The 26,410-nt window shown below is 43.1% G+C and overlaps 2 protein-coding genes across 5 annotated transcripts in view; one reads left to right on the top strand and one right to left on the bottom strand.

Annotated features, from left to right (window-relative positions):
* Positions 1 to 26,410, top strand: part of LOC134224460 (uncharacterized) — a 346,723-nt gene that overhangs the window by 153,379 nt on the left and 166,934 nt on the right. For 2 of the 3 annotated variants that reach the window (XM_062703817.1, XM_062703815.1), the window contains exons 3-4: positions 7,994 to 8,489; positions 8,740 to 9,309. In XM_062703817.1, coding sequence (XP_062559801.1) covers positions 9,137 to 9,309 — 173 coding nt within the window. In that variant the 5' untranslated portion in view covers positions 7,994 to 8,489; positions 8,740 to 9,136. Of the gene's footprint in view, positions 1 to 7,993; positions 8,490 to 8,558; positions 8,636 to 8,739; positions 9,310 to 26,410 lie in introns of those variants that run through there. The other variant, XM_062703816.1, reaches the window with a different exon arrangement.
* On the bottom strand, positions 24,811 to 26,373 carry LOC134219650 (phospholipase A2 inhibitor-like). Of its 2 annotated transcripts, XM_062698451.1 has the most exons (3): positions 26,177 to 26,373; positions 25,884 to 26,116; positions 24,811 to 25,817 (listed from the first exon to the last, which is right to left on the bottom strand). In XM_062698451.1, the coding sequence occupies exons 1-3, from the start codon at positions 26,212 to 26,214 to the stop codon at positions 24,964 to 24,966; spliced, it is 1,125 nt and encodes a 374-aa protein (XP_062554435.1). In that variant the 5' UTR covers positions 26,215 to 26,373; the 3' UTR covers positions 24,811 to 24,963. The 2 variants fall into 2 exon arrangements, with proteins under 2 accessions (XP_062554435.1, XP_062554434.1); XM_062698450.1 differs by having other exon boundaries at positions 24,811 to 26,116; positions 26,177 to 26,366.

The following is a 26,410-nucleotide window of genomic DNA, read 5'->3' as shown; positions in this document are numbered from 1 at the left end:
ATGTACATCAAAACTTATCTAGGACTGCATTCTGTAAATGCGAAAAGTGTGCCAAGAAGGTAATGAAAAGGCAGACGAGCTTGCAAAACGAGGTTCGAACACACAGTTTATTGGCCCAGAACCTTTCTGCGGTATATCATACTGTACTATAAAAATGGAATTGAAATTCTGGGAAGCACAAAGGTTGATGACCAACTGGTTGGTTGCCGAAAAGTGTGCTCAATCAAAAAGATTTATAATTCCCAATGTTAAAGTAACCGAAAAGCTCTTGGAGCTCAGCAAGAGAGCTCTTTGCACCTTCACTGGCCCAATAACCGGACACTGCCCGAGCAGATATCACTTGAAAAATATTGGCCAGATTCAGAATGATATCTGTCGTTTTTTGTAACATGGAACGTGAAACCTCGGAACTGCTTTGCAGTTGTGATGCATTGTACAAGGTGGCTTTATGCAACCAGGAGATATTTGGACTGCAAATCCTGGAAAGGTAGTGGGTTTTATTAACTCAATTATACCGGACTGTGAAAAGACGCGTCTTAATGGAGGTAATGAAAAGGCAGACGAGCTTGCAAAACGAGGTTCGAACACACAGTCTACGCCCCAACAGAAAAAAAATCGGGATCAGATTGGTTTGAAGTTGAACATTATACGAACTTTCTAGTTCACATTTTATCCTAATTGAACTTATGGTGAACTTTGACACAAGTGCCATATATAGAAATCAACTCATGAAGTAAAATTTTGCCACTTTACATGTCGGTCGTATGGAGCAGTGGTACGCATCCCGGATTATAAAAGGAGGACTGGAGTTCAATACTTGTGGTAGGCGCATCGTCACGTGCAGTTTCGCATCCTAAATAATAACAGCATCTACGTTCTAGCGAACAATCATTGAAAAAAAATTGCAAATAACTCTTTCGGTGGTTTGTGGTTTGTGGTTTTGTCTTATTTTGTGAAGTACACTTCAAGTTCATCGTCTAGCTGAATAGCATGTTATACAGGACTCTCACTGAACTTTTTGTGAATTTCGATGTCTACTTTAGAAGCTTGAAAATAACTTAATGTGAACTTGATAGTTCGGTTAACTACTTAAAAAGTGAGCTGAATAGAATTCTATTCAGGATCCCTCTTGGAGCTGATTAAGCCAGAAATATACTGCTATCCGAACTTTCGGTTGCTTGGGAATTACTTAACACGTGATTGATCTTCATAATATTTCGTATTGCGTCACTGTACACAACAAATTTTGGAAAAGTCTATGTAGATTTCAAGGGAGGGGTTGGAAACGTCTACGAAAGTCTACTAGGAGGGACGAGGGGTTTAAAAATGTGAAAATTTGGTCTACGATGTTTGAGCATAGCCCCGTGTCGGCCCTTCTCTTAAACCGAGCAAATAACTGTACCGAAAGAAGGAATCATCCTCTCTAGCTTCCTGCCGGGGAAATGTATTCTTTCATAGAAAGGATCATATCTTTCCGAGCAAATGTCATACATGGAAGAGGGATTCATTAACTAGCAAAAGAACCATTTTGAAAAAAGGAATATGTCATCGATGCCTTAAATCGAGCAAATGCCTGAATTGAAAAAGGAATAATATCCCCTCTTGCCTTCTGCCGAGTAAATGCATCCTGTCAAAGAAAGGATCATATCTCCCCTTGCCTTAAACCAAGAAAATGCTCAAATTGAAAAAGAACATGACATTCTCTCTACCGGGCAAACTCATCCTTTTAAAGCAGGGATCATATCTCCCTTGGAGGAATCATATCCTTCCTTGCCGAGCAAATGCCCAAAATGAAAGAAGGAATAATATCTTCTCTTGCCTTCTGCTGAGGAAATGCATCCTTTCAAAGAAGGAATCATGTCTTCCTTGTCTTTTCTTTTGCAGTGGAAATGCGTTCTTTGGAAGAAGCAATCATACCTTCACTTGCTTTAAGGTCACTCCTGACGGAATCCAAGTTCCAAAGTGCTCGCGTTTTCGGGGGCACACCACTCGATTCAGAGGCGGCGCACAACTGTCATTTTTGTTGATTTAGCTTTGCTGCGTCGCAGCATGTGTGAAATAATAAAAATGACAGTTGTGCGTTGCTTCCGTATCGAGTGGTGTGCCCCTGAAAACGCGAGCACTTTTAAACTTGGATTCCGTCAGGAGTGACCTTAAACTGAGCAAATGCATTAATTGGAAATGGAATCATTTCTGAATTATATCTGGAATCATATTGAAGTACTTGACTCGACTTGGCCGACTAAGTCGAGTCAAGTACGAGGCACTGAAGACGACCACACAGTTGTGGTCGAAATACGTATCTGCAAAGATAACAAAACGTAGTGGAAATAAATGGAGAGTACTAAACTCGTCTTAGACAGTTGAATACATTCCACTAAAAAGAGCATAAAATATTTTTTCTGAAGATTTTGTTGTTTATTGGCAAATTCCACTTCTGAAAATGAAACAGATAATAAAAATCAAGGAAAATATATCCTTTTACTTCCGGTGAATTAAAATGGTATAAATGCGAATACACAACGAATGCACCAATGACCACGACTCGATATAGAAAAGCTTTCAATAATATGAAATTTGCATAACTGTGAAAATGCCAAGTTGAAAAGCAAGCCAAGTTCCAGTTGAATATAGAATCATCAAGGCCCTTCTTAGCCGTGCGGTAAGATGCGCGGCTTCAAAGCAAGACCATGCTGAGGGTGGCTGGGTTTGATTCCCGGTGCCGATCTAGACTATTTTCGGATTGGAAATTGTCTTGACTTCCCTGGGCCTCAAAGTATCATCGTGTATCAGCCTCATGATATACGAATGCAGAAATGGTAACTTGGCTTAGAAACCACGGAGTTAATAAATGTGAAAGTGCTTAATGAACACTAAGCTGCGAGGCGGCAATGTCCCAGTGGGTGATGCAATGCCAATTAAGAAGAACATGATAGAATCATCATGAAGAAGAACTGATCGTAAGGCACCGATTGCAGCAACTTTCAGCAAAATACTTATTGTAGGGGAAGGAAGGGTAATATGCCCTAGCAAAGGATATGCCTTATCTATAACGATTTTCATCGATGTTTCTACCCCACGCAACAGTTAAACGATATAGCTAGCTGATGTTATATTAAAATTAGAAAAAACCTCAATCATATTGATAATATTCAAATTTACAAAAAGTGGTGATATTTCGTTGCCGGAGGACTCATGGTGAGGCAAAACGCCTTTCAGCTGGCAGCTCTTATGGAACAACGTACCACGCGTCGGCGCATCGGAATTCTGATATGGATAGTGCGTGGAGACGCGAGTACATTGTAGGATAGTTTCACTAGTGCATTTTTCCTCGCTCAAATGTTAGATGTTTCATCAAAATGTGTAAAATTTCAGTTTTTCCTACATTCCCATCTATTATTATGACACTTTTTTCGCCTAACCCGAATTGGGGCATCTTCCCCTATTTGAAAGTTATGCAAAATGTTATTTTGGCCGTCAAAATTGCCCACAGTGTAGTAGCAGCCATACTGGTAGAAAAAAAACAATTTTATATCGGTGTAAATCTTTAACAAAATCCATTGTCATTAGTTATAATCGCTGCATTTCAAGATGATTTCCAAAATTTGAAGCACGAGAAATGTTCCCTTGCAAATCGGAATGCCACCAGAAAAAAGGCAGCATATCGATTTATTATTTATACTAATTAATTGGCCGTAAATCACAGTATTACGACGGTGCACTTAAACAAACTGATTTTCTTACCTGTTTTCACCAGAATTTCGAACGCGCAGAAAAATTTGCAAGCACGCGAACGAATTCGGAGCATCCAATTTACAATAATTAAACATTATTTTTCATCCATGTCCATGTTTATTTCATTCTTCCATTTCTACGATTATCCTTTTTCTACAATACAATCACATAAAGTTCCACGGGGCTTGGTAGTCATATGGCTACTGCTTCTGCCTCATACGCAGGAGGTCGTGGGTTGAATCCCAGGTCCGTTCCATTCTCCTACTTTGTATCTTTCTCTTTATTTCTCATGTTCTAGCAATCGCTAGAACTGGAAATGGACTTCCATACCGTTTCCATTACTATTCCTATACCTTCAACTTGAGTATTCTAACAGTAATCTGCTAGAATTGGAAATGAACTATAGAGCTCGTTTCCTACATCCAATTAGAAATTCCATCAATTACCTTCTCCTATCTATCACATTGGCAGCTCGTTAACCAAGACGGACCTCTGCCTCTCCAACCTAACCCAGAAATTCCAACAAATTCCGCATGAACTCGTGGCAAGTGCAGAGGTATATTCGGCTTGCAGTGGGCGAGTGATTGCATCATCATTTCCTCCCCCTTCCCTATATTGACTTGCATTCTGACGTGGCAGGCGCCAGTATGACCTAACAAATGAGATCACCAGTACTTGTACATTGCAGAGGTATATTCGGCTTGCAGTGGGCGAGTGATTGCATCATCATTTCCTCCCCCTTCCCTACATTGACTTGCATTCTGACGTGGCAGGCGCCAGTATGACCTAACAAATGAGATCACCAGTACTTGTACATTGAAGATGTGTGCAAACATCTGTTGGTTCCCTGTGCAAGCACAGCTGATCTGGTCATAATGGAGTAGCAACTACGAGCAGTCAATCAAGCTCAAGCTCAAGCTCAATACAATCACAAAAAGTTCCACAGAAAAGAAATTCCCTTTTTTGACAGCGGTTGAATGAATAACCTTAAACTTGCTTTGAAGACGATTTCAAGAGTGGTCCACTTGGTCATAACATAATCTTGTAGCGGTCATAAAGAGGTTGTCATGTAGATTTTAGTTTTATTGCTAGTCTTGAAAATTTGCTCTCCGAAACTGCTAATAGAGTATGATAAAACTCAAAATGTTACTTGGGATGACAGGAAGAGCACAATTTCCCTACTAGGCCACTTTTGAACATTTTACCCTATGTACATTCTTCAATACAAAAATCATTTAAAAACAGCATCTCGCTTATGATGTAAAAGCAACAAAAATTATAAAAATTTGAACATATGTTGCATTAATCCCGAAATTGATGATTATACAAATTACCATTATGCCAAACGGCCTTTACGCCAAAGGAATTCATGCCAAACGACATTATGCCAAACGGCGTTATGCCAAATGACCAACCAACCTCGTACCCACTCCCCAACCTCAACTCAATCTATCATACTCACAGGTCCTGTTGTCAGACGAGCGCGAGGTTCCAACAAAGATGTATGCGCTTAATGCAACGTACACACCAGTCAAGCAGTTGGACGAACATTGACTCCGCCCCCAAGAAAACGCTTCGGTTGCTGCTTTGTTTGAACGTGTGTGAAGTTGTTCGATCAACCATTTGACAGTTGACGGCTCGGTTGGAAAAAATTAAAACGGTTTGATTTTGGTTTGAGTTGTCGGGGGTGGAGTCAAAGTTCGTCGAACATGTTTGAGCATTTGTAGTGAAGTTGCACAAACCCTCATATATTTTTCGATAGTTGGTGCTCAAATTGGCGCTTCGGTCGTTCGTAAGTGATATTGTTGGTCGAATAAATTGATTGTTTGTGTCGCTGTTGCTAAAACTTGTTGGATGTTTGAATAAACGAGAGGTGGAGTCAATGTTGGTCAAACTGCTTGACCGTGTGTACGTTCCATAACACCGTTTCTCAACCAAGGTGGATTGATTTTCTACTTGTGTCTACTTGTGTAACGCCCAGTACACTACGGCCACAGTAACTGCTGGGTGCCGCGTGGTTGATGCTTTCTCTTTCATCGATATTCTGGCCACCGTTTGCCACGGACCATCCAACCGCTGGTTCTCTTGGTCGGGTTGACTTGCCGCCCCCGGTGGTGGCCGACTGGCTTGTTTCGCTCTTGTCGTCCTCTTACGCCTTTCGCCCTTGTTTGTGACTTTCGAAAGCCTGATATATTGATCTACGCTCTCCCGACGCCTTTCCCTTTTTCCTTCTGTGGGTAGTGCTTATTGCCGGGAGAGTCCCGGTGCGTTTGTCTGGTCTCTCGACATATTACCCCGTCCATTTGGGAAGATCTATCATGACGATGCACCATGACGACTATCAAGCTCGGCAGAACGCCACTCGACCCTATCACCACCGTAATGTGTTTCTGCGCACCGAGAGCACTCCCCTCGACGGCTGGTTCGCCCCTGCGTTGGTTGGAGACCTCTCCAAACCTCTCCTTGCGAAGGGGTTCAGGTTCGGTTTAGCTTTATTCATGATTGTTGGGTCACCCTTTCACACTCAGTTTTTATTTCTGCAGCTCGGCAAAATCCGTACAGCCGCATGCCCAGCAAAATAAAAACTGATATCCCGTCAAAAATTAGGTTTGTTAGCTGGGTTTCGGCAAATTATTTGCTGATTTTTAGTAATTTTGACAGATATCAGCGAAAAGCATGTTCGATACACTTTCAAATCTTTCAGAGACTGAGTGAAATTGTTACTCGGAACGGAAATGTTACTCATTTTTCGTAAAAAGTGGAACTACTCAAAATTTGAAACGGGCGTGTAGGGCTGGTCTGTGCAAATCTCGGCAAAAGTTGAACAAATTGCTGATATCCCTTTTTTACCGGGATAAGTGTGAGAGCTGCCCTCAAACCCAGCTGGAACAGTCCAATGGTTATCGTTTTTGATCTCATAGTTATCTTTGCAGATGCAGTGAGGCCATGCTGGGGTGGACACCTCGGTGTTCAAAGCCATATCAGTGTGGGTCAGAAAGGAATCAACTGGTCCTACTCTCATATGGTTGGGTGAGCCAGACAGCTTTACTCAATAAGTGGAATGACTGCATACAAGACCATAAGGACCCCTCCCAAGCAACCAGAAGTTCAGATTTTACTTAAATTTACTCTTAACCGAACTAATTGGTTCACTATGGTTCACATCAAGTTCCAAGCATCCTTAACGAAACTTTAAAGTTTACTTTTACGCTCCCACCATACTAAAAATTACTTAAAATGAGAGCTGATTAAGCCAAAATAGCCCTTCTTATCCGAACTTCTGGTTGCTTGGGCTATTTTTGAAGTGTTTCCTTTTTACGCATGGTAAATAAATAACCGCAATAAACAATAACAATAACCCCCTGATTCGATATCCGTACTTCGTGGATGGACTTCGAATCATAGAATCAAAATCATTATTTTCCGCTGTACCACTACTACTGTAAATAGTTCAATACGCACCTTGAAAAGCGATCCCTTTGATCTATATTCCGCTAATCTTACTTCCTTCCTTACTTCCATTCACACAGTCACTGTTGGTACAATATTTGGTACACTCACGCACGAACAACTACGCGTCTACGAAAATGTGATTTAGTTTTAATTTGTCTTTTAATTTCAACGCCTATTTTACATATGAATAGCAATAAATCTTTCTGTCAAGTATATGAAAAAGATAAGAGAGATTATTTATAAATTAATTACTCTAAACCGTCTTTAATTTATTGATATCAAGTAGATGGAATATCGATAGCAATACAAGCCAAGTTACATCACACATTGATGGCGGATCTGATGTAGAAAAGAATGCTGAGTACGAGTTAATAAAGCTGACACAAGGGACGGACTTCGGTGCTCTACGGATTTTGATCCCCCATGGTAGTCATCGTTAAGATTATTTTTTCATCGTTAAGATTATTTCATCGCTAGATTTAGGAATAATTGTCCTGAATTGAATTGAAGAAATTGGAAAGAATTACCGTTAAAATTAAAGTTCGGAATTTGTCATGAAAATTGGAAAGTATTTATAGATTGGATCAGAGTTTGAACTCAGCCACTTGCATAGGATGTTCCGCTTTGTAGCTGCGCATCTTATTACTGAGCTAATTAGGACCATCATTTTTTTTACTAAACGTTTTTTTTTGCTGTAGGTCATTTCTAATGATCTGTCCTTAAAATATATAATTTCTTCTAATTCATGATCACCGATCCAAACATACCGCAATTATCATATTTTTCTTCTCTCGTTTTTTCGCAGACTTCCCATACCAGCATTGAACTTGAAACAATCCATCCAATCAATGGCCAACCTACCTCATCGACCCACTGCACTGTGCTCTTTCCAAGCTGGCGAATTGCTGATTATTGTTTTCCAACAAACCATTAGACCATGATGATTAGCACCGAGTCCATCATTGCCAGCAGCAACAACATCGGCAAACCAACCACTCGGAAGGACCCGTAGCCACCCTGTAAGAAAATTGGCAATCGATTTCCCCGGACCCCTGGCGGGTATTCGGAATAGATCAAGTGTTGCTGTGGCGCTGCGGAATTCAGAAATTGAATCAAAACCGAAATGGGAACAGCCCATCACGGCTGCTGATGCTGAGGCTTTGCGATCGATCAAGGGTTTCAATGCGGATTGCAACAGCAGCCGCCACTCGGTGAACCGTTAAATTACGATCCAATTTGTTGTGCCTATGCATTCGCGTGTGCTTCGAACGTGGGCCTCGATGGCCGAAGACTTGAGTATGGTGAGAAAATTAGGAGCTATTCCATGGGAAATAGGCAGAACAAAGTCTTCATCAATATGATTGGTAATGACTAGCATGCGTCCGAACCGTAATAAAATTGTACTGAAACAATGTCATGCCATGCAATGCCATCATCAATACTTAAAGTAAGATCAAGGATTGTTTTGCCTAATTCGTCATGGAATTGCTCACAGTGAACCACCATTCGGAACCAAACGTTCAGCTCAATTATGGTTTGTTTGTTTGTTAGTTTTCCTCCTTCGTCGATCGCCGATTGCCGGAGTGTGAACATGACCCAATTGCCTGCCACCAGCCGGTGGGGTGTACTTTTGGCTGAATAATTGGCGAAAATTAAAGTGACGAAAAATGGACCATCAGGTTGATGGCGATGAAAGTGATGGGCGTAGGATTGCACCCATGGATAATTCATCCGATACGCCCCGATCAGTAGCCGCGAGCGAGATGCAAACCAGTGACGAACCCCCCTTTGGGAGGCAAATCAGTGCATGGCGTTAATTGAACCGAGAAGCGAAGAAATCGAACCGAAAAGTGCGCCCTCCACGCGCGCGAGGCCCAGAAAGGTAAATTTGAACGAAACATTGTGAGAGTGTTTGAAGTGGGCTGCTGCTAGTTGGTCAGTGTGCACTATGGTAACCTACAACATGGATGTGCACTTGCCACGCCTGGGAAGACCCCGGAGGGGGTCCAGCGTTTCTTCCGGCTTTCGGCTACTGGACGCCGATCAGCTGGAGACCATGTCCAGCGTCAGCCGGAACTCGATCTGCAAACTGAGGATCGATGCGATGTTCGACGACACGAGGTGAGTGAATGGATGAACTTTTATTTAGTCGCAATGGAGAACTAAGGTACTAACACTTTTTAAATTAACGTCAAGGCATAGCTGGTTCGTACAGCGATACTGTATCGCTGAGGGAAGTGCGTTGAATAATTTTGCGTAACAGGATGCGGTGGGGCATTGACGTAACAAAGGGAGGGGGGATTAGGAAAAGGGAATCTATGACAAAAGGTCGAAAGACAAAAGATCGATAGGACAAAAGGTCGAAAGTGACAGAAGGTCGAAAGGACAAAAGGTCGAAAAGGACTAAAGGTCGAAAGGGACAAAATGTCGAAAACGACAAACAGGTCGAAAGGGACAAAATGTCGATTAAAATCAAGTTGATAACAAGTTTTGTGTATTCCAAAAGAATTTGTGAAATGCATTTGACTTCAAGCAGAAATTGCACACTTATTTCATTTATCAAAGTTTAAGAATGAGCAATTTTCAAAGAAGGAGTAATGACTATGAAACAATAATATGAATATATAGATAGTTCTGATTGTTGAAGATTGTTGAATTAGGAAATGAATAAAACCTGTATTGCGCGAGACAGAGTTGTCCTATACAGTTGGGAAAAAAATTACTCTTTTATTTTTCACTATTTTTAACAATTGAATAAAATTCATTCAATGAGTGCAAATAATGGATATCTAGGTTTTCTAAATGTTACTTTGATCTGTCAAAACAGTGCCCGCCTCAACCACGCAGACGCGTGCACTAAAAATACACCTGCGTTCAATACTCACCGGTGCATTTGATGTGCGGCGTGCGAAATTTTGACAAACCGAAGTGACATTTAGAAAACTTAAACATCCATCTATTAGTTGTACTCACTGAATGAATTTTATTTAATTGTGGAAAATTGGGAAAAATAAAAGAGCACACACAACTGTGTAGGTGGTGCGAGATTGATTCTACTCTGATGCGGTGCGAGATTGATTCTCTCCGTTTCAATTTCTTGTCTATTTCGCCTTTTTGATCTCATTGATTTTTTTTTCTTTCGACCTTTTGTCCCGTTCGACGTTTTGTCCTTTCGACCTTTTGTCCCTTCGACCTTTTGTCTTTCAACGTTTTGTCTTTCGGCCTTTTATCATTTCGACCTTTGTCTTTCGACCTTCTGTCCCTAACCCAGGAAAAGGGGGACTGTCTCCCTCCCCAGACTCACTTGGGCTCACTCACAGCGACTTCCAAAATAGTCATTTTTTATGTATCACAAAAATATTTCTTCACACTCAGTTTTTATCTCCTCATCTCGGCAAAAATCCGCACAGCCGTGCGCCAGCAAAATAAATAACTGATATCCCGGCAAAAATAGCGTTTGTTAGCTGATTTTCGGCTAATTATTTGCTGATTATCAGCAATTTTGACAGAAATCTCGGCAAAAAACGTGTTTGCTGGGGCACGGCTGTGCGATTCTCGGTAAAAGTTCAACATTTTGCTGAGATCCCGGTAAAAAAAATTAAGTGTGTTCAATCCTCATTGTATTGAATGATCAATTTTTCAGCAAAGTGCCGAACTTGTCGTTGTCAAGTCAAAGTAATATCACTTTTTTGTAATTAATTCTGTTTGCAAAGCGTAAAAACATTCATCAAAAACAATACTTTCTGAAAATTTATACATTCCTGTTTTGACTACCAACTATAGTTAGATTTAAACGAAACTGTAACATTTTTTAACCAGAATTTAATAAACAAAAATTTACAACCAGCAGCTGGCAGATTTTAATATAGTTCTGAAAAAAATAAAAAGTAAAACTTTGCATGAATAATGTATTGCGATGATTTTTATACAATAAATTGTCGGATTTGTTTTTTAGGTGAACGCATATTATTGGCCCCTATTTTTGTATGTTTCTAATTCGGGCCAACGCGAGCTTAAACGAAAATAGAGTAAATTGGATATTTTTGCTTTTCTCGTATACAAAGTATACGTAAAGGCTATAGGATCACTCCAAAACCGAACTTTTGATAGAAGGCCCGGAGACCCATAGTGTTATATACCAATCGACTCAGTTCGACGAATTGAGGTGATGTGTGTGTGTTTTTTTTTTTTTTACAAGGGTTAAAGGCCATCAAAAATCTGCGCGACAGACACCTCGAGCATCCACACTATGTTCGAAGGCGAACAGGGATGGGCTCCTCCCGACCTGCTAAAAATGTGCCTCCCGGATAAACCGGGTCCCTTATCCTCCTTGCCGGGACCACTGGATGCTGCGACTACTTCGGGGGGGCTGTGCTCATGCACTTCTTCTAAAATTCCGGCCCCTAGCTTAGGCTAGTTCGCCGACTGGCTTGCTGAGATCCACTGCTACGTTGTCTCGATCCCTCGGCGGTTGTGCCATAAACTTCCTCACTCGAATCCTCCTGACTTCCCCCGGCGTCGAGGGTGGTCCACCAGTTCCGGTGAAGGAAACTTCCGCACTGATGGTGCCCCGACTGCCGGCGGCTATCGCGGGGGACGCTTTCGCGCATTGCGCCGTCTTCGTCTTCGGGTTGCAGAGGTGGTCCGACAGTTCCGGTGGTGGATAACGTCCGCACTGGCGGTGCCCTACATACCCGAAGCACTTCCTTCTTCTTTCTTCTTTCTTCAGCAGGTTGGCAATTCGAGTGCCGAGGTCGGTCCAACGATTCCGGTTGGCAGAAGACTTCCGGTTCACTGGCGCCCCGACGACCCGAGACCAAACACTGCTCACTGTGCTGGATTTTGCTCCAAACCGACGCTTACTTGATGGTCCCTTCTCCATCGACGCTGCAGCTCTGACATTATTTGTGTCACGACTCTGGTTACCGCATGCCACGTACCTTCATCGCGACACATTCGCTCTGCGATGTTGTCCGCCCTTATGGCAGGCATTCTCCTACGTGCCTCCGCAAACCTCGGGCAGTCGAATATCACGTGCTCTGGAGTCTCCTCTACGTTGATACACGCCGGGCAGAATGGCGATGACGCATGGCCACACCGGTGCAAATATTGGCGGAAACAACCGTGTCCGGACAGGAACTGTGTGAGGTAAAGTTCACCTCACCATGCTCCCTGTTCACCCACGTCGACACATTGGGGATGAGCCACCATAGGTCCACCTTCCTTTATCCGCATTGTCCCACTCCTGCTGCCACTTCACCACAGAGTCCAGTCTCATCGCCTTCCTCAAATTACTGGTATCCCTCCGTTGGTAGTACTCGATATCCTCTGCTAGGGTTATGCAGATTGCAGTCAAAGTTTGCGATAACGTAAACTGCCTCCGACGAAATAGTTCGGTACGCACTCGCGACTCGAATGGCCATTAGACGAAACACGCTATTCAGCTTCCTCCGGTTACGTTTCGTCTTGAGCGCAGCTCCCCAGGCTGGAACTCCGTACCTTAGTATCGAGGATGATACTGACGCAAGAAGACGCCTACTGCTGCCTTTCGGACCGCCGACGTTCGGCATGATCCTTGCTAACGCACTGATCATTTGAGCCGCCTTTTCACAGGAATAGTCCACGTGGGTGTTGAAGTTCAACCGGTCATCAATCATCACACCTAGATGTCTCAGAGTCCGCACCGACGGGATGTCGTGCCCTCCGATGGTAATCTGCATCCGCTGGATTACTTTGCAGTTGCTGACCAGCATCACTTCCGTTTTGTGGTGAGCCAGCTGCAGCTTGACTCCTTTCATCCAGGTTTCTACTGCGTCGTTCGCTTCCGCCACCAGCATTTCCACATCCTCCAGTGACTCACCGTCGTTAGGACGACATCATCCGTGAATGCGTAAATCTTCACACCTTTGGGCAACTTCAGCGTCAGTACCCCGTTGTACATCACATTCCATAACTTGGGCCTAGTATGGACCATTGTGAAACGCCCGCCGTAAACCTGATCGACTTCTGCCCCGAGTTCGTGTCGTAAACCAGAATCCGGTTCAGAAAGTAGCTCCTAAGGATCTTACACAGGAAGTCGGAGAGCAGCGCAGCGGCGATGGCCTTCCAGCTGGCACTATTGAACGCGTTTTTGACGTCAATCGTCTCTACCGCGCAGAACCGATTGGCGCTCCTCTTCTTCTTGGACACCCTCTCTGCATCTTCAATGACTGACCTGATTGCATCCACAGTCGATCTGCCTTTGCGGAATCCGAACTGTTTTTCCGATAAGCCAGTCTCACCCTCCGTGAACTGTGTAAGTCTATTAAGGATAACCCTTTCCAGAAGCTTCCCCAGTGTATCCAGCAGACATATGGGCCTATACGATGCTGGATTCCCCGGCGGTTTTCCTGGTTTCGGCAGCAGCACCAGTTTCTGGATCTTCCACGTGTCCGGAAAATTACCGTCTTCTAAACACTTCTGCAGCACCATCCTGAACAGATCCGGGAACGCCAAAATCGCGGATTTTAGAGCCACATTTGGAATTCCATCCGGACCTGGAGCTTTTTTCAACTTCAAACCTTTCGCCACTGATAATAGCTCGTCATTGGTGACTTGCATACCTGCAGCGGTTACTAGGTCTTCATCTTCGTACGGCGTACGCGGCCACGTCGTAGAACCATGCTGCGGGAAAAGACCGTCCACGATGATCTTCAGCTTGTCCGGACACATTTCGGCTGGCGTCGCTGGACCCCTGATCTTCTTTGTCACAACTCGATAAGCGTTACCCCAAGGATCAGCGTCAGCTTCCCGGCACACCTCCTTGAAGCAGTTAGACTTGCTGATTTGGATCGCCCGTTTGACCATCCTCTCTGACCATTTCAGACCGTGCCCTCTGAACGTGTCTCCTAGCTCTGAGACAGGCAGTGCGAAGGTTGGCAAGATTTTCGTTCCACCAGTAACTTGGCCGTCGGCTATTCGTTGGCTCCAATTTCCTCGGCATCGTCACATCGCAAGCCCTCGCTGGAATATTTAGTGATGTACGAATATATCATTTGGGACTTGGTTGATCTGGTAGATCGCTTGTTTGGAACTCCAGGACGTTTTGGAGAACAGGTTTGTATTAGCTTGAAAAAGTAATAAGTACCATTCTATCAGCTCGACGGACCTGCTGGGATAATCAGCGATATGCAGGTACATCGTTCAGGACATGGTTGATCGGGTAGATCACATGTTCTGAACTGTTTTGATCTCGAGGTCGTTTTGAAGAAACTAAAAGTCCTATAGTTACGTGTAAAATTAGTTAGTGAAATCCTATCGGCTCAATGTAGCTGCTAAGAATACGAATACGTCGTTACGGGCTTGGTTGATCGGGTATATTACATGTTCTGAACTCCAGGGCCTTTTGGAGACCTTAAAATAATTTACGTTTATTCAAAATACGACCAATTTATGTCTTATGATCATATAGATATTTTTGGACATATATCTCAGCTTAAGACATTTTGTTTATGGACATATTTTCTGGTACATTCGAAGATATGTACTTCAGAACAGTTTGAACGGCCTAGAATACTCGAAAAAGTATTTCGACGATTTTTCAGTTAATTCAGAACGCCAGATAACAATGTAATCCTTCGTCCTGAAGTGATAAAGTGCTAACAAACCTGCATTTTGTTACTTTTATTTCGACGAGGAGAAGTCGATGAAGAGAATCCTCTCTTGGTGGTAACAGCCTTATTACCGCCAGTGCTTGGAATATTATAAATACAATATTTGGCTAAAAACTAACCCAAGTTATTTTATTTTAAAAGCTAAATCTCTAAAAAAATAATTGAATTTTCTTGTTGATAAAAACAGAATAATTTTGTTGACGAAATCGGAGCGTGACAAAATCGAAACGTGATAAAATCTGAACATATCTGTATGTAGATTTGTAGAAGACAAATCTGTAGGGTCTAGAATTTTGTCATTTGAAATTAATGAACTTCACAGACTCGGTGTTCCTGTCATGATCTTGATAGTCGGTGATAACTATTTTCACATGTTTGTATCCTGCACACGAAGCTGTTTAAATTACCGGGAAACTGCTTATCCCCTTTATTCAGGGAAGGAGCCCTGAAAGTTACTCGAGGTTGGTCCAGTACATTATTCGTCCAGTTTTGTTCTGCCATCAACGATTTAAAGAACTGTCCGCAACACTGCTCTCGAGGTACGAGTTTGCTCCGAATTTTTAAAAATTTATTCACTGGTTTTGACAACTTTTTATCGGTTCATTGATAAATACGTATTTCGACAACAACAGTGAGGCCGTCTTCAGTACCTCATGCTTGACTCGATCAAGTTGAGGTCGGAATACCTAGATTTTTAATGCCAATCACTTTTATTGCCATTAATTCTGTTTGCAAAACGTAATAATATTCAAAAACAATATTTTTTGAAAATATATAATTTCCTGTTTAAACTTCCAACTATAGGTAGTTAGATTTAAACGAAGCTGGAACATTTTTTTACCAGAATTTAGTAAACAATAATTGTGACTGTTTACATACAACCAGCAGCTGTCAGATTTTAATACAGTTCTGCTAAAGAATTTGGATTAACTATATACAGTGGCTGTGATAAGCTTACATTCATAGTAAAAATGAAAAAAAACGAACAATGGGTAATGTCTGTGACATAACCGCTAAGTGGACGTAGGACTTGACTTGACCATGCCTAAGATACATAATATGTCTAAATTTCTCACATCAACTATTTTGAATAAATAATCGGCGTTGCATACCATTTCTTGGCAAAATCTTCTCATCAAACCGACACAGAAATCAAATCTACCACGAACAAGAATCATCAAAAAAATTTCAGAAGTATCTGTCCGGCCACGAAATATTAGCCTCGACAGTGGCAACCTTCCCACTGAAGGACTGCCTGAAATAAACCACAAGTTGGCTCAGCAGGGGATGTAGACTGTATCTCAGCCCTTCCTCTGAAGAGCCTTCTAATCCGTGCGATAGCGGCTGAAGGAGAACATTATTTTTAACTCTTAGAGCCTTGAAAAAGGCTGTTTGCTTCGGCTAAGTGCAAAAAGTAAGAAAACGATCTTTACCGCGAATTTCTAGTGATGGTATAAAAAAACTGAAAGCACTGCGAGCGAATGCACTTTTCTTTTATACCTTATTTTGAATCTTCTCTGCAAGGATGTTAACGATCATTCAGTAATTTGCGTTCGATCATTTAGTAGTTTGTCAATGACACATTCCAGAAGCTGAATTTCAAAATATGTTGTATAGTGGGCTTCTAGTGCGAAGGTTTTTCTACAACTCTGTCTAATTGTTCGTTGTTTGAATTCCACTAGTAACGGAGTTATAGCTATAGTTTCAGTAACTTTGACTAAATGATAACAAAATTCCAATCATTTAGTTTAAGTTACTGCAACTAGCGCTCTAACTCCGTTATTAGTTGAATTCAAATAACGAACCATCAGGCAAAGTTGTAGAAAAACCTTCGCACTAGAAGTCCACCATACAACATATTTTGAAATTCAGCTTCTGTTATGTGTTATTGACAGACTACTAAATGATCGAACGCAAATTACTGAATGATCGTTAACATCCTTGTCTCTGCTTCCCAATTGGTGGGCCAATCAGCTAGTGTCTTGTATCCCGCTTCTTTGTCAGCCAAAGCGTCATCATCATCAACGTGTTCGAGAAGGGCTTCTTCTTTTTTACGCTTGTTGCTCGCTGCTGGCGTCTATTTCCTAACGGGACTTTTCGCTAGATACAGGCCAATAAGCCGGACAAGCGAGCTTAGAATTGCAGTTCAGGTGGGAAGTACGTGTTCTTTTCTGAGACAACATTGTTAGTAGTAGTAGGAATGAAACACCCGGACATGGGATTTCGGGTGATAAGATTTAGAATTGGTAACATGGGACGATCATTCAGTCACGTTCGCTTTGTGTGCGGTCAGTATCAAACAATGTTTATCTACATATTTTTTTATCAATGCCAAAAAATCCAACATTTGATGAAAAATCGATTGATAGTTTATTAATGTTTGAGCTGTTATCGGTGTTTTTTTATCCAAATAAGATTATGTGAGAGATTTGGACATATTATGAATCTTTAAAGGCATGGTCAAGCGAAGTCCTTCGTCCACTTCGCGGTTAAATCAGAAAAATTATCCACTGTTAGTTTTGACGCTATTTATGATAATCACGCATAAAATTTTATCGCTACAATATTCGATTTGGCACCCAAGAACAATTTCTATCCCGAAGGGTATTGAAAGCATTGATATTGATCTCAATTATTGGCTCTCTGAAGAACCGTTTGTTTTTTGGACATACATGCTGCATCATGTGGCTTTTCTTCAGCCTGTCTCGGCTCTGCACCGATGCCGGCCGGTCTCGGCTCGACTCTGCTGCTGCTGCCGGTATTTGCTCAGCATTGCTGCTTTGTCGGGTCTGTAGGGTGGACTGCTGATGTACTGGCTAGGTTTCGGCTGATGATGGTCGCTTCGATGGTGTCGAGCCGCAAAAGCGGTCGGTGCAGACCTCATTCCCTGCTAAAAGGTGTGAGTGCTGTTCAATCGATGATGCGGTTGCTTCGCTTGTCCCGGTCAGAATGATAGGAAAAAATCGCGTTGCGCTATTTTATGGCTTCTCGGCAGACCCAGCGGCTGCTCATTCGCTGGTGTCTGCACCAATCAGAACGTGGTAATGGAATGATGCAAGAATTATGCGGTACCCATATTTATAAGTTCCCTTGATCTCAATGTTTTTCATTGAAAACAGTTTCATGCCTATTGAAACAAGTTTTTCGGGTCTTATCAAGCATGGATATGGAAGGCATACTTGACATCTGTCGATTGAGGGGCTTACCGCACAAATTCGTCCACTGAGACGAACGCTATTAACGTTTAAAATCTTTCAACACAGCGTAACGCGGTCGATTTGAATATTTTGAAATGACACCCGGTATAGTAAAGAGAGACGTAAGTCCTACGTCAAAAATCCTTGCAGAAATGCATAAGCGATGAGTTTTATACAATAATTGTCATATTTGTTTTTTGGGTGTACGCATATCATTGGCAGCTATTTTTATATGTCCCTTATTCCGGCAAATGCGAATTCAATCGAATATTCTCTCCAAACAGAAATTATAAAATATAGTAAATTGGATATGATTTAAGTATGCCGCAAAACGGATGATCAAATTCTTATAAAGTGCCAAGTAGAATGTCCTTACAAGTCCAGATGATTAGTTTTTGCTGTTCAACAAAACTTGGCCTTTTGTAACTTAACAGACTTTTTTTATTGCTCGGGATGAACCACTACGTCCATTTCATTAAACTTTTGTAGTATACCCGTGTCATTTGTTTAGTGCATGTCTTTCTGCTCCATTTCTATTGAGAAGAAATGAAGTAGTCGTTTTTTATTCAGATATTTCTCAAACTTAATGTGAGGCCTCTTTAGATTGAGGTACCGCTATTTATACCCTTTGAGAAATGGCTTATACCAACTCTCAAAGGCATGCCCCTCAATCAGTATTGGCTTCAACAATAAGTGGGATAATACTGATTTTGACCATGCATCGGTACTGAAGCTCAAACATATTTTTGCTTCTTCTTCAAGGATGCTATCGATCATTTAGTAATTTGCGTTCGATCGTTTAGTAGTTTGTCAATAACTCATTCCAGAAGTTGAATTTCAAAATGTGTTGTATGGTGGACTTCTAGTGCGAAGGTTTTTCAACAACTCTGCTTAATGATTCGTTTTTAGAATTCAACTAAAAACGAAGTTATAGCGCTAGTTTCAGTAACTTAAACTAAATGATTGGAATTTTGCAATCATTTAGTCTAAGTTTCTGAAACTATAGCTATAACTCCGTTACATTAGGCAGAGTTGTAGAAAAACCTTCGCACTAGAAGTCCACCATACAACACATTTTAAAATTCAGCTTCTGGAATTACTAAATGATCGATAGCATCCTTGTTCTTCTTATACGTTCCGAATACGTTGTTGTACAGAGATTTGATTTCATTGTGTTTGGCATTTCGGAATCTCACCTTTACACAGAGCTCTAATCAGTCAGAGGTTTCAGCAGATTCGCCAAATTCGTATCCGCTTCTTTCCTAATTAATACGTGCTATTGAGCTTCTAGATCCATGTCGTCGGCTTTGAACCAGCCTAAGATTGAGTTACTTTTTCAGAAGTATTACCAAGAATAGAAACGCACGAACACGGATTTCCGGATAAACTGACACGGTTGATCAAAGCGACGATGGATCGGGTGATGTGCGTAGTTCGAGTTTCAGGGGCATTCTCGAGTCCTTTCGAAACCCGCAGAGGGTTACGGCAAGGTGATGGTCTTTCGTGTCTGCTATTCAACATCGCTTTGGAAGGGGTAATACGAAGAGCAGGGATTAACACGAGTGGTACAATTTTCAATTTTTCCAGCTATTTGGCTTCGCCGACGACATAGATATTATGGCACGTAACTTTGAGAAGATGGAGGAAGCCTACATCAGGCTGAAAAGGGAAGCCAACCGGATCGGACTAGTCATCAACACGTCGAAGACGAAGTACACGAAGAATTACGAAGTACAAGTGGTAGAAGAATTTGTGTACTTGGGCTCACTGGTGACTGCCGAAAATGATTGGAGCAGAGAAATTCGGAGACGCATAGTGGCTGGAAATCGTACATACTTTGGACTCCGCAAGACGCTCCGATCGAATAGAGTTCGCCGCCGTACCAAACTGACAATCTACAAAACGCTCATTAGACCGGTAGTCCTCTACGGACACGAGACCTGGACGATGCTCGTGGAGGACCAACGCGCACTCGGAGTTTTCGAAAGGAAAGTGCTGCGTACCATCTATGGTGGGGTGCAGATGGCGAACGGTACGTGGAGGAGGCGAATGAACCACGAGTTGCATCAGCTGTTGGGAGAACCATCCATCGTTCACACCGCGAAAATCGGAAGACTGTGGTGGGCCGGGCACGTAGCCAGAATGTCGGACAATAACCCGGTGAAAATGGTTCTCGACAACGATCCGACAGGCACAAGAAGGCGAGGTGCGCAGCGGGCAAGGTGGATCGATCAGGTGGAGGACGATTTGCGGACCCTCCGCAGACTGCGTGGTTGGCGAAGTGCAGCCATGGACCGAGCTGAATGGAGAAGACTTTAATGTGCAGCACAGGCCACTCCGGCCTTAGTCTGGTAATAAATAAATAAATCCCTCGTGGATGCAGCGTGCACGCAGCTTGGAAAACCGCTACGTGGGTATCGGCCCTTTTTTCCCTTGTCGGGTATTTTCATTACTGCGACCATTTTTTTAATCTATTGTAATATATTCCCGGACTGCCGGACAACGGCATAACAAATGTTCCGAATCTTCTTTTTCTGTGTCTCCGAAGCGACACATATCATTTTGATGTTTTCCTATAGGCTTTAAAAGATATCGATTCGGACAATGACCTGATATGAGACTCGTATATAGGCTTAGGCCTCTTTTAGATATTTCTAAAATGTTGCGAGTCATGGAAACATTCGGAGTGATAAAACATCCCGAGCAACACAAGTGAATCTGGTTCATTAATTTCATTTATTCAGACTAAGGCCGCAGTGGCCTGTGCGGTACATAAGAGTCTTCTCCATTCGGCTCGGTCCATGGCTACACGTCGCCAACCGCGCAGTCTACGGAGGGTCCGCAAATCATCTTCAACCTGTTGAAACTCGAACTCGAACTACGCATTTCGCGGCATTTCTGCAGTACTTGGCGAATGGCGAACACCTGGTCCGTGGTGGAGCGTTCGCCCATAAAACCCGCCTGGTACTGCCCCACGAACTCCCTTGCAGTTGGTGCTAGTCGACGGCATAAAATTTGGGAGAGTACCTTGTAGGCGGCGTTCAGCAATGTGATTGCGCGGTAGTTGCTACAATCCAACTTATCGCCCTTTTTGTAGATGGGACACACGACACCTTCCATCCACTCCTGCGGCAAAACTTCCTCCTCCCAAATCTTGGTAATGACCCAGTGCAGCGCTCTAGCCAGTGCCTCACCACCGTGTTTAAATAGCTCTCCTGGTAGTTGGTCAACCCCAGGGGCTTTGTTGTTCTTCAGCCGGCCAATCTCCTCCTGGATTTCCTGGATATCCGGAGCCGGTAAAATTATGTCCTGCGCGCGTTCTCCCAGGTCCATCACCATACCGCCATCTTCGTCTGCCACATCGCCATTCAGATGTTCTTCGTAGTGCTGCCGCCACCTTTAGATCACCTCACTCTCGTTTGTAAGAAGGTTCCCGTTTATGTCCTTACGCATATCAGGCTGTGACACGTGGCCCTTACGTGAACGGTTTAACTTCTCATAGAACTTTTGTGTGTTATTAGCGCGGTACAGTTGCTCCGTCGATCGAGTTCGGAAAATCGAGTTTTGTCTGTTCCGCGCCCGTTTATATCGTGCCTCGTTCGCCCTCGTGCGGTGTTGCAGCAATCTCGCCTATGCTGCATTCTTCTCTTCTACTAACTGCTCACATTCGCCGTCATACCAGTCGTTTATCTGATCCGGGGGCACCGTGCCAAGTGCAGCGGTTGCGGTGCTACCAATGACAGATCGAATATCTCTCTAGTCATCTTCAAGAGACGCTGTGCCTAGCTGTTCTTCGGTTGGGAGTGCCACTTCCAGCTGCTGCGCGTATTCTTAAGCTACTCTATCGTCTTGTAGCCGCCCAATGTTAAGCCGCGGCGTCCGACTTCGACGCGTGTTGTACACCGTCGAGAATTTTAATCGCAGGCATACTGCAACGAGGTAGTGGTCGGATTCAATATCCGCACTGCGGTAAGTGCGGACGTTCGTGATGTCGGAGATGAATTCACCGTCGATTAGTACGTGGTCGATTTGATTTTCCGTTACTTGATTAGGTGATCTCCATGTGGCCTTGTGGATATTTTTGCGGGGAAAGGTGCTTCGGACTACCATTCCGCGGGAGGCTGCGAAGTTAAAGCATTGTTGGCCGTTGTCATTCGATACGGTGTGCAGACTATCCGGTCCGATGACCGGTCTATACATTTCCTCCCTTCCTACCTGTGCGTTCATGTCACCGATGACGATTTTGACGTCCCGCGGTGGGCATCCATCGTATGTCTGCTCCAGCTGTGCGTAGAACGCTTCTTTCTCGTCGTTGGGTTTCCCTTCGTGTGGGCAGTGCACGTTGATGATGCTATAGTTGAAGAAACGGCCTTTAACCCTCAGCTTGCACATCCTTGCGTTGATTGGCTGCCACCCAATCACACGATGGCGCATCTTAACCAGCACTATGAAGCCGTTTCCCAGCTCGTTGGTGGTGCCACAGCTTTGGTAGAAGGTAGCCGCTCGATGCCCGCTTTTTCACACTTTCTGTCCTGTCCAGCAAATCTCCTGCAGCGCCACGACGTCGAAATTGCGGGGATGTGATTCATCGTAGATTATCCTGTCGCAACCTGTGAAACCTAGCGACTTGCAGTTCCATGTTCCAAGCTTCCAATCGTGATCCTTTATTCGTCGCCTAGGTCTTTGCCGATTATATCGAGTCGCATTATCTCTTATATTGTTCGTAATGATTGGTTTTCCAGGCGGCTTATTGGGCCTGCGCAAACCTCCTGTCTTGTCGGAGGGCCGTCGTGTCAGGGCTGTTTAGCGTTCCACCTAACACCAGGACTTGGGCTTGTGTGCTTTGAGCGGCACACGGTCGCTTTGGCGGGGCCTACTTGCGGATACATGCAGCTTTTTATCGGAATTTAACAGGAACCACTGTCAAACCCCACCACATCCTAGGCAAGCTCCACAACTCGCAGATAGCCTGGGGAGGGATCGTCAAGCCCTTGGACATACACGCTAAAAACGAACTACTCAAAATTGAGTCGAATCCGACTCATTTTCATTAAAAACGGGACAACTCAAAATTTGAGTAAAAGATACTACTTCAATAAAATGATGATTGCACTTAAACTAGGAGTCTGTTTGTCGTAAAATGCACTTAGATAGATAGATAAACTTGATTCGCATCTGTCGTATTAATCATTTTATTGAAGTAGTATCTTTTACTCAAATTTTGAGTTGTCCCGTTTTTAATGAAAATGAGTCGGATTCGACTCAATTTTGAGTAGTTCATTTTTAGCGTGTAGTCCCTGCTGCCCCCTGGTGATAATCTGGTTGTAGCAACTTAATTGTGACTTAATCTGGTCATATATAAGTTGCTGTGATCTATGTGGAACATGTGTGCTGCTTGGGATTTCGATTGCCTAGCATTAGTTGCGTTAATAAAATTGGTTTCTATTTTCATAGCCATGCCTTCAGCTCCATACGAAAAGAAGAAGTTGATAAACTGCAAAAATGTTTTGGTCATGTAAACTGGCGTGCTGATCCGAGTCTCGCCAGCATATCGGTTTTTTCGTTAATATCATCTATTCCACAGTGTCCTAGCATGTTGCCCACTTTAAAGCATTCTAAGCTGCTTGGCTGTCGGACATTATGCATATATTTGAGTGACTGTTATTTCTACGCAAACCTCATCGGCCTAAGGGCTAGGGTAAATATGCTTCTGCAGCAATCAGCCGCCGCCCCAACGGCTGCTGCTCGGACCGACACCAAGGACAATTACTAATATTACGCTAGTCATTAGCGGTTGTACGGTTGTAAATTCTCTTAGCATTACTTTCTTCAAAATATAATAGTACTCCTTTTTTGTGTCTTTATTAAGGAGACTTTCAACCCTAGGCTGGCTCGTCTCCGACAGATAGTAGTCATGAAAAGAAACGATTTATTTTAAATTATGTGCCAAATTAACAGCAACCACTAGCGCGCCATCCAATGATTCACCAACGTTGATTGTCAGATCTGGTGACGATCGCCTCCGATGTTTTTTTGGTACACGCTTCGTGAAATCTCGGACGTAAATGACGTGCTGCTACTGCCGCGACCGCCACCAAAGCGAAAAATGTTCTGCTGCACTAGTACCACCAACGCCACCGCTGCGGCAGCCGTTGTCACTGGGACCGCTTTCAGACGTCCGAACAAAATTGTCACGCGTGTGCGATAGACGGCCCCCATTTATGCACAAAGAAAATGAAGCGGTGGGCCAAAAAGTCCGTTACTTACATCAATTTGATGTCCGTGTAGGAGATGCATGAATTGGGATTAGTTGGTTCTGAAATTTTTACCGGGTTGGAAAAAAATGAAATTTTGCCTAGTTTAACGTCGATAATCAAAAGTTTGAATACAACTTGCAAATTGGTGGAGAGTTTACGAATCGATTGATATATAAATATCAAAAATCCATCGAAAGATAAAGGCCCTACAAACGCCTTCCCCTTAGACGTACCTTACGTCAAAAGTGACACTTCTCCCATACTTGAGCAGCTGCCAAATTTACTTCAGGAATTGAAGCAATTTTTCCTTTACCGCTCTGAGCAGCATACTAGGTAAGGTAATTTGCTGTAATATAATTTTGAGCATTCCAGCTTTGCTACGTTACAGCATGCGTGAAAAAATTAAAAAAATGCAGTTGTGCGATGCTTCCGTATTGAGGTGTGTCCTTGAAAACGCGAGTGAATTTGGTTTTGAATTCCGGGAGGCTTGTCCTTGAATGAAAAAAGTGCTGTTTTTAAATTTACGGGCTCGATAAATAAGATTTCAGTACGATTTAGTCATCATTGAACATTATCTTCCATCATTATTGCATTATATGACTCATAACATTATTCAGGGAAGTTCGCATGTGAGACAACAACAAAAATATCAGGTTCGGTGACAATACATCAAACAACTCTAGTCACAATCGTATCTTCGTCAATTCTCTTAGTCCTTTCAATCATGTCCATTCTCTCTTTGTATCGGTACCGGGTCACTTCCTTTTCCGCAGTTTCCAAGTCCTCTCGAACACTCCGCAAAGCTTCCTGCATTGAAGCAACCTTCTTCGCGTACTGCTGCGCCATTTCTGCCTTCTCCTTGACTAACGTCAACTTTTCCCTTTTTAACGATCGCACCCTTTCTCTCAAATCGCCACAAGTCGTTCCCTCATCTCGACTCGCTTGATCCGACATCATCATTCCTGGCGGCTCGGAGGATGCAACACCGTCCGCCTGCTCCTGAAATTCAATCTCGATCAGCTCGTACCTTGAGGGCACCTCGATCGGAACCTGATCGTAGCAACACAGTCCACCTTCGCTGTTTTCGCTGCACGCACTGTCCGAATCGAACAGCCGAATTCTGCGGTCCCATATTTGCTTTCTCATCGATGCCACCCACGCACAGCTCCAATAGTTGTCCGACAGTCGTATTCTTTCCAGCTTGGGGAATCCAATGGGGAACCACGGAATTTGGCCCAGATTGTTATAGCTGACGAAGAAGTTTTTCAGTCGGCCCAGGCGCAGGTCAGAACTGGCGTCCATTTGGGCGATGCGGTTCCACGACAGATCCAGCACTAGCAAGTTTTCCATCTGCTGGAACCAATCGAGGTTGACGTATTCGATTTGGTTCTGCGATAAATCCAGAATGGAAAGTGCGCGCAGATGGCGGATTGATTTCGGCAGATTTTTTATAAAGTTGCGGTTAATGAGCAAGGTGTTCAAGCTGTGATTCGGCTCCGGTGCGATGCCTAAACTTTCCAGACCTGTTTTGTCTATTCGAAGGGTATTTAAATTATTCGATCTGAAATTCACGGCTGTTATGTTGCCACCTTTAAGGGTGATTGACTCCACGTCCGGTATATTGTGAAACAGTGCTTCGGAGAATGTTCGAATATTGCTGTATTCAATCACCAGCCGGCGCGCTTCTTCGAACATGACGCTCACGTGACTGTCTTCCGGCCCGATCGTGATGTTTTGCACGTAACATGTTGAACCGATTTGTTTTCGGTTGCAGGGAAAGAGCTTTGCGTTAGCAACTATTAAGTGTAAGGAAATGAAAATGCTAAAAAAGGTAACATATTAGAAGCGTTGATTAACTGTAAAGTTTAGAATATGACAATACCAGATAAGTAACAAACCAACCATCTCCAACTGCAACATCTGAAGTGCACTTTGTTCGAAACAATTCCAGCTATGACTAACGACAACGCGTGCGCATTTATTCGCAAACTATGTCTCTACTAATGATGATTACATGGTTGATCGAAGTGTTTTGTAATCTCTCTTCAGAAAACGTTGATATGAGAGCGTGTTTAGAAAAGACGGCTAATGACCAGAACGATCGTAATCACGAGTT

The sequence above is a fragment of the Armigeres subalbatus genome, chromosome 3 (genome assembly GCF_024139115.2).
Source record: "Armigeres subalbatus isolate Guangzhou_Male chromosome 3, GZ_Asu_2, whole genome shotgun sequence".
In the NCBI taxonomy this organism is placed as follows: domain Eukaryota; kingdom Metazoa; phylum Arthropoda; class Insecta; order Diptera; family Culicidae; genus Armigeres; species Armigeres subalbatus.
The sequence above is the reverse complement of the archived record's forward strand: the minus strand, read 5'-3'. Positions and strand labels throughout refer to the sequence as shown.

What these genes read in the sequence shown, in the direction of transcription:
- LOC134219650 (XM_062698450.1), bottom strand. Translation starts at nt 26,214, where the DNA reads ATGTTGCAGTTGGAGATGGTTGGTTTGTTACTTATCTG. An exon ending in GTTGGTTTGTTACTTATCTG is followed by an intron (nt 26,117 to 26,176) that starts GTATTGTCATAT and finishes TACCTTTTTTAG; the next exon opens with CATTTTCATTTCCTTACACT.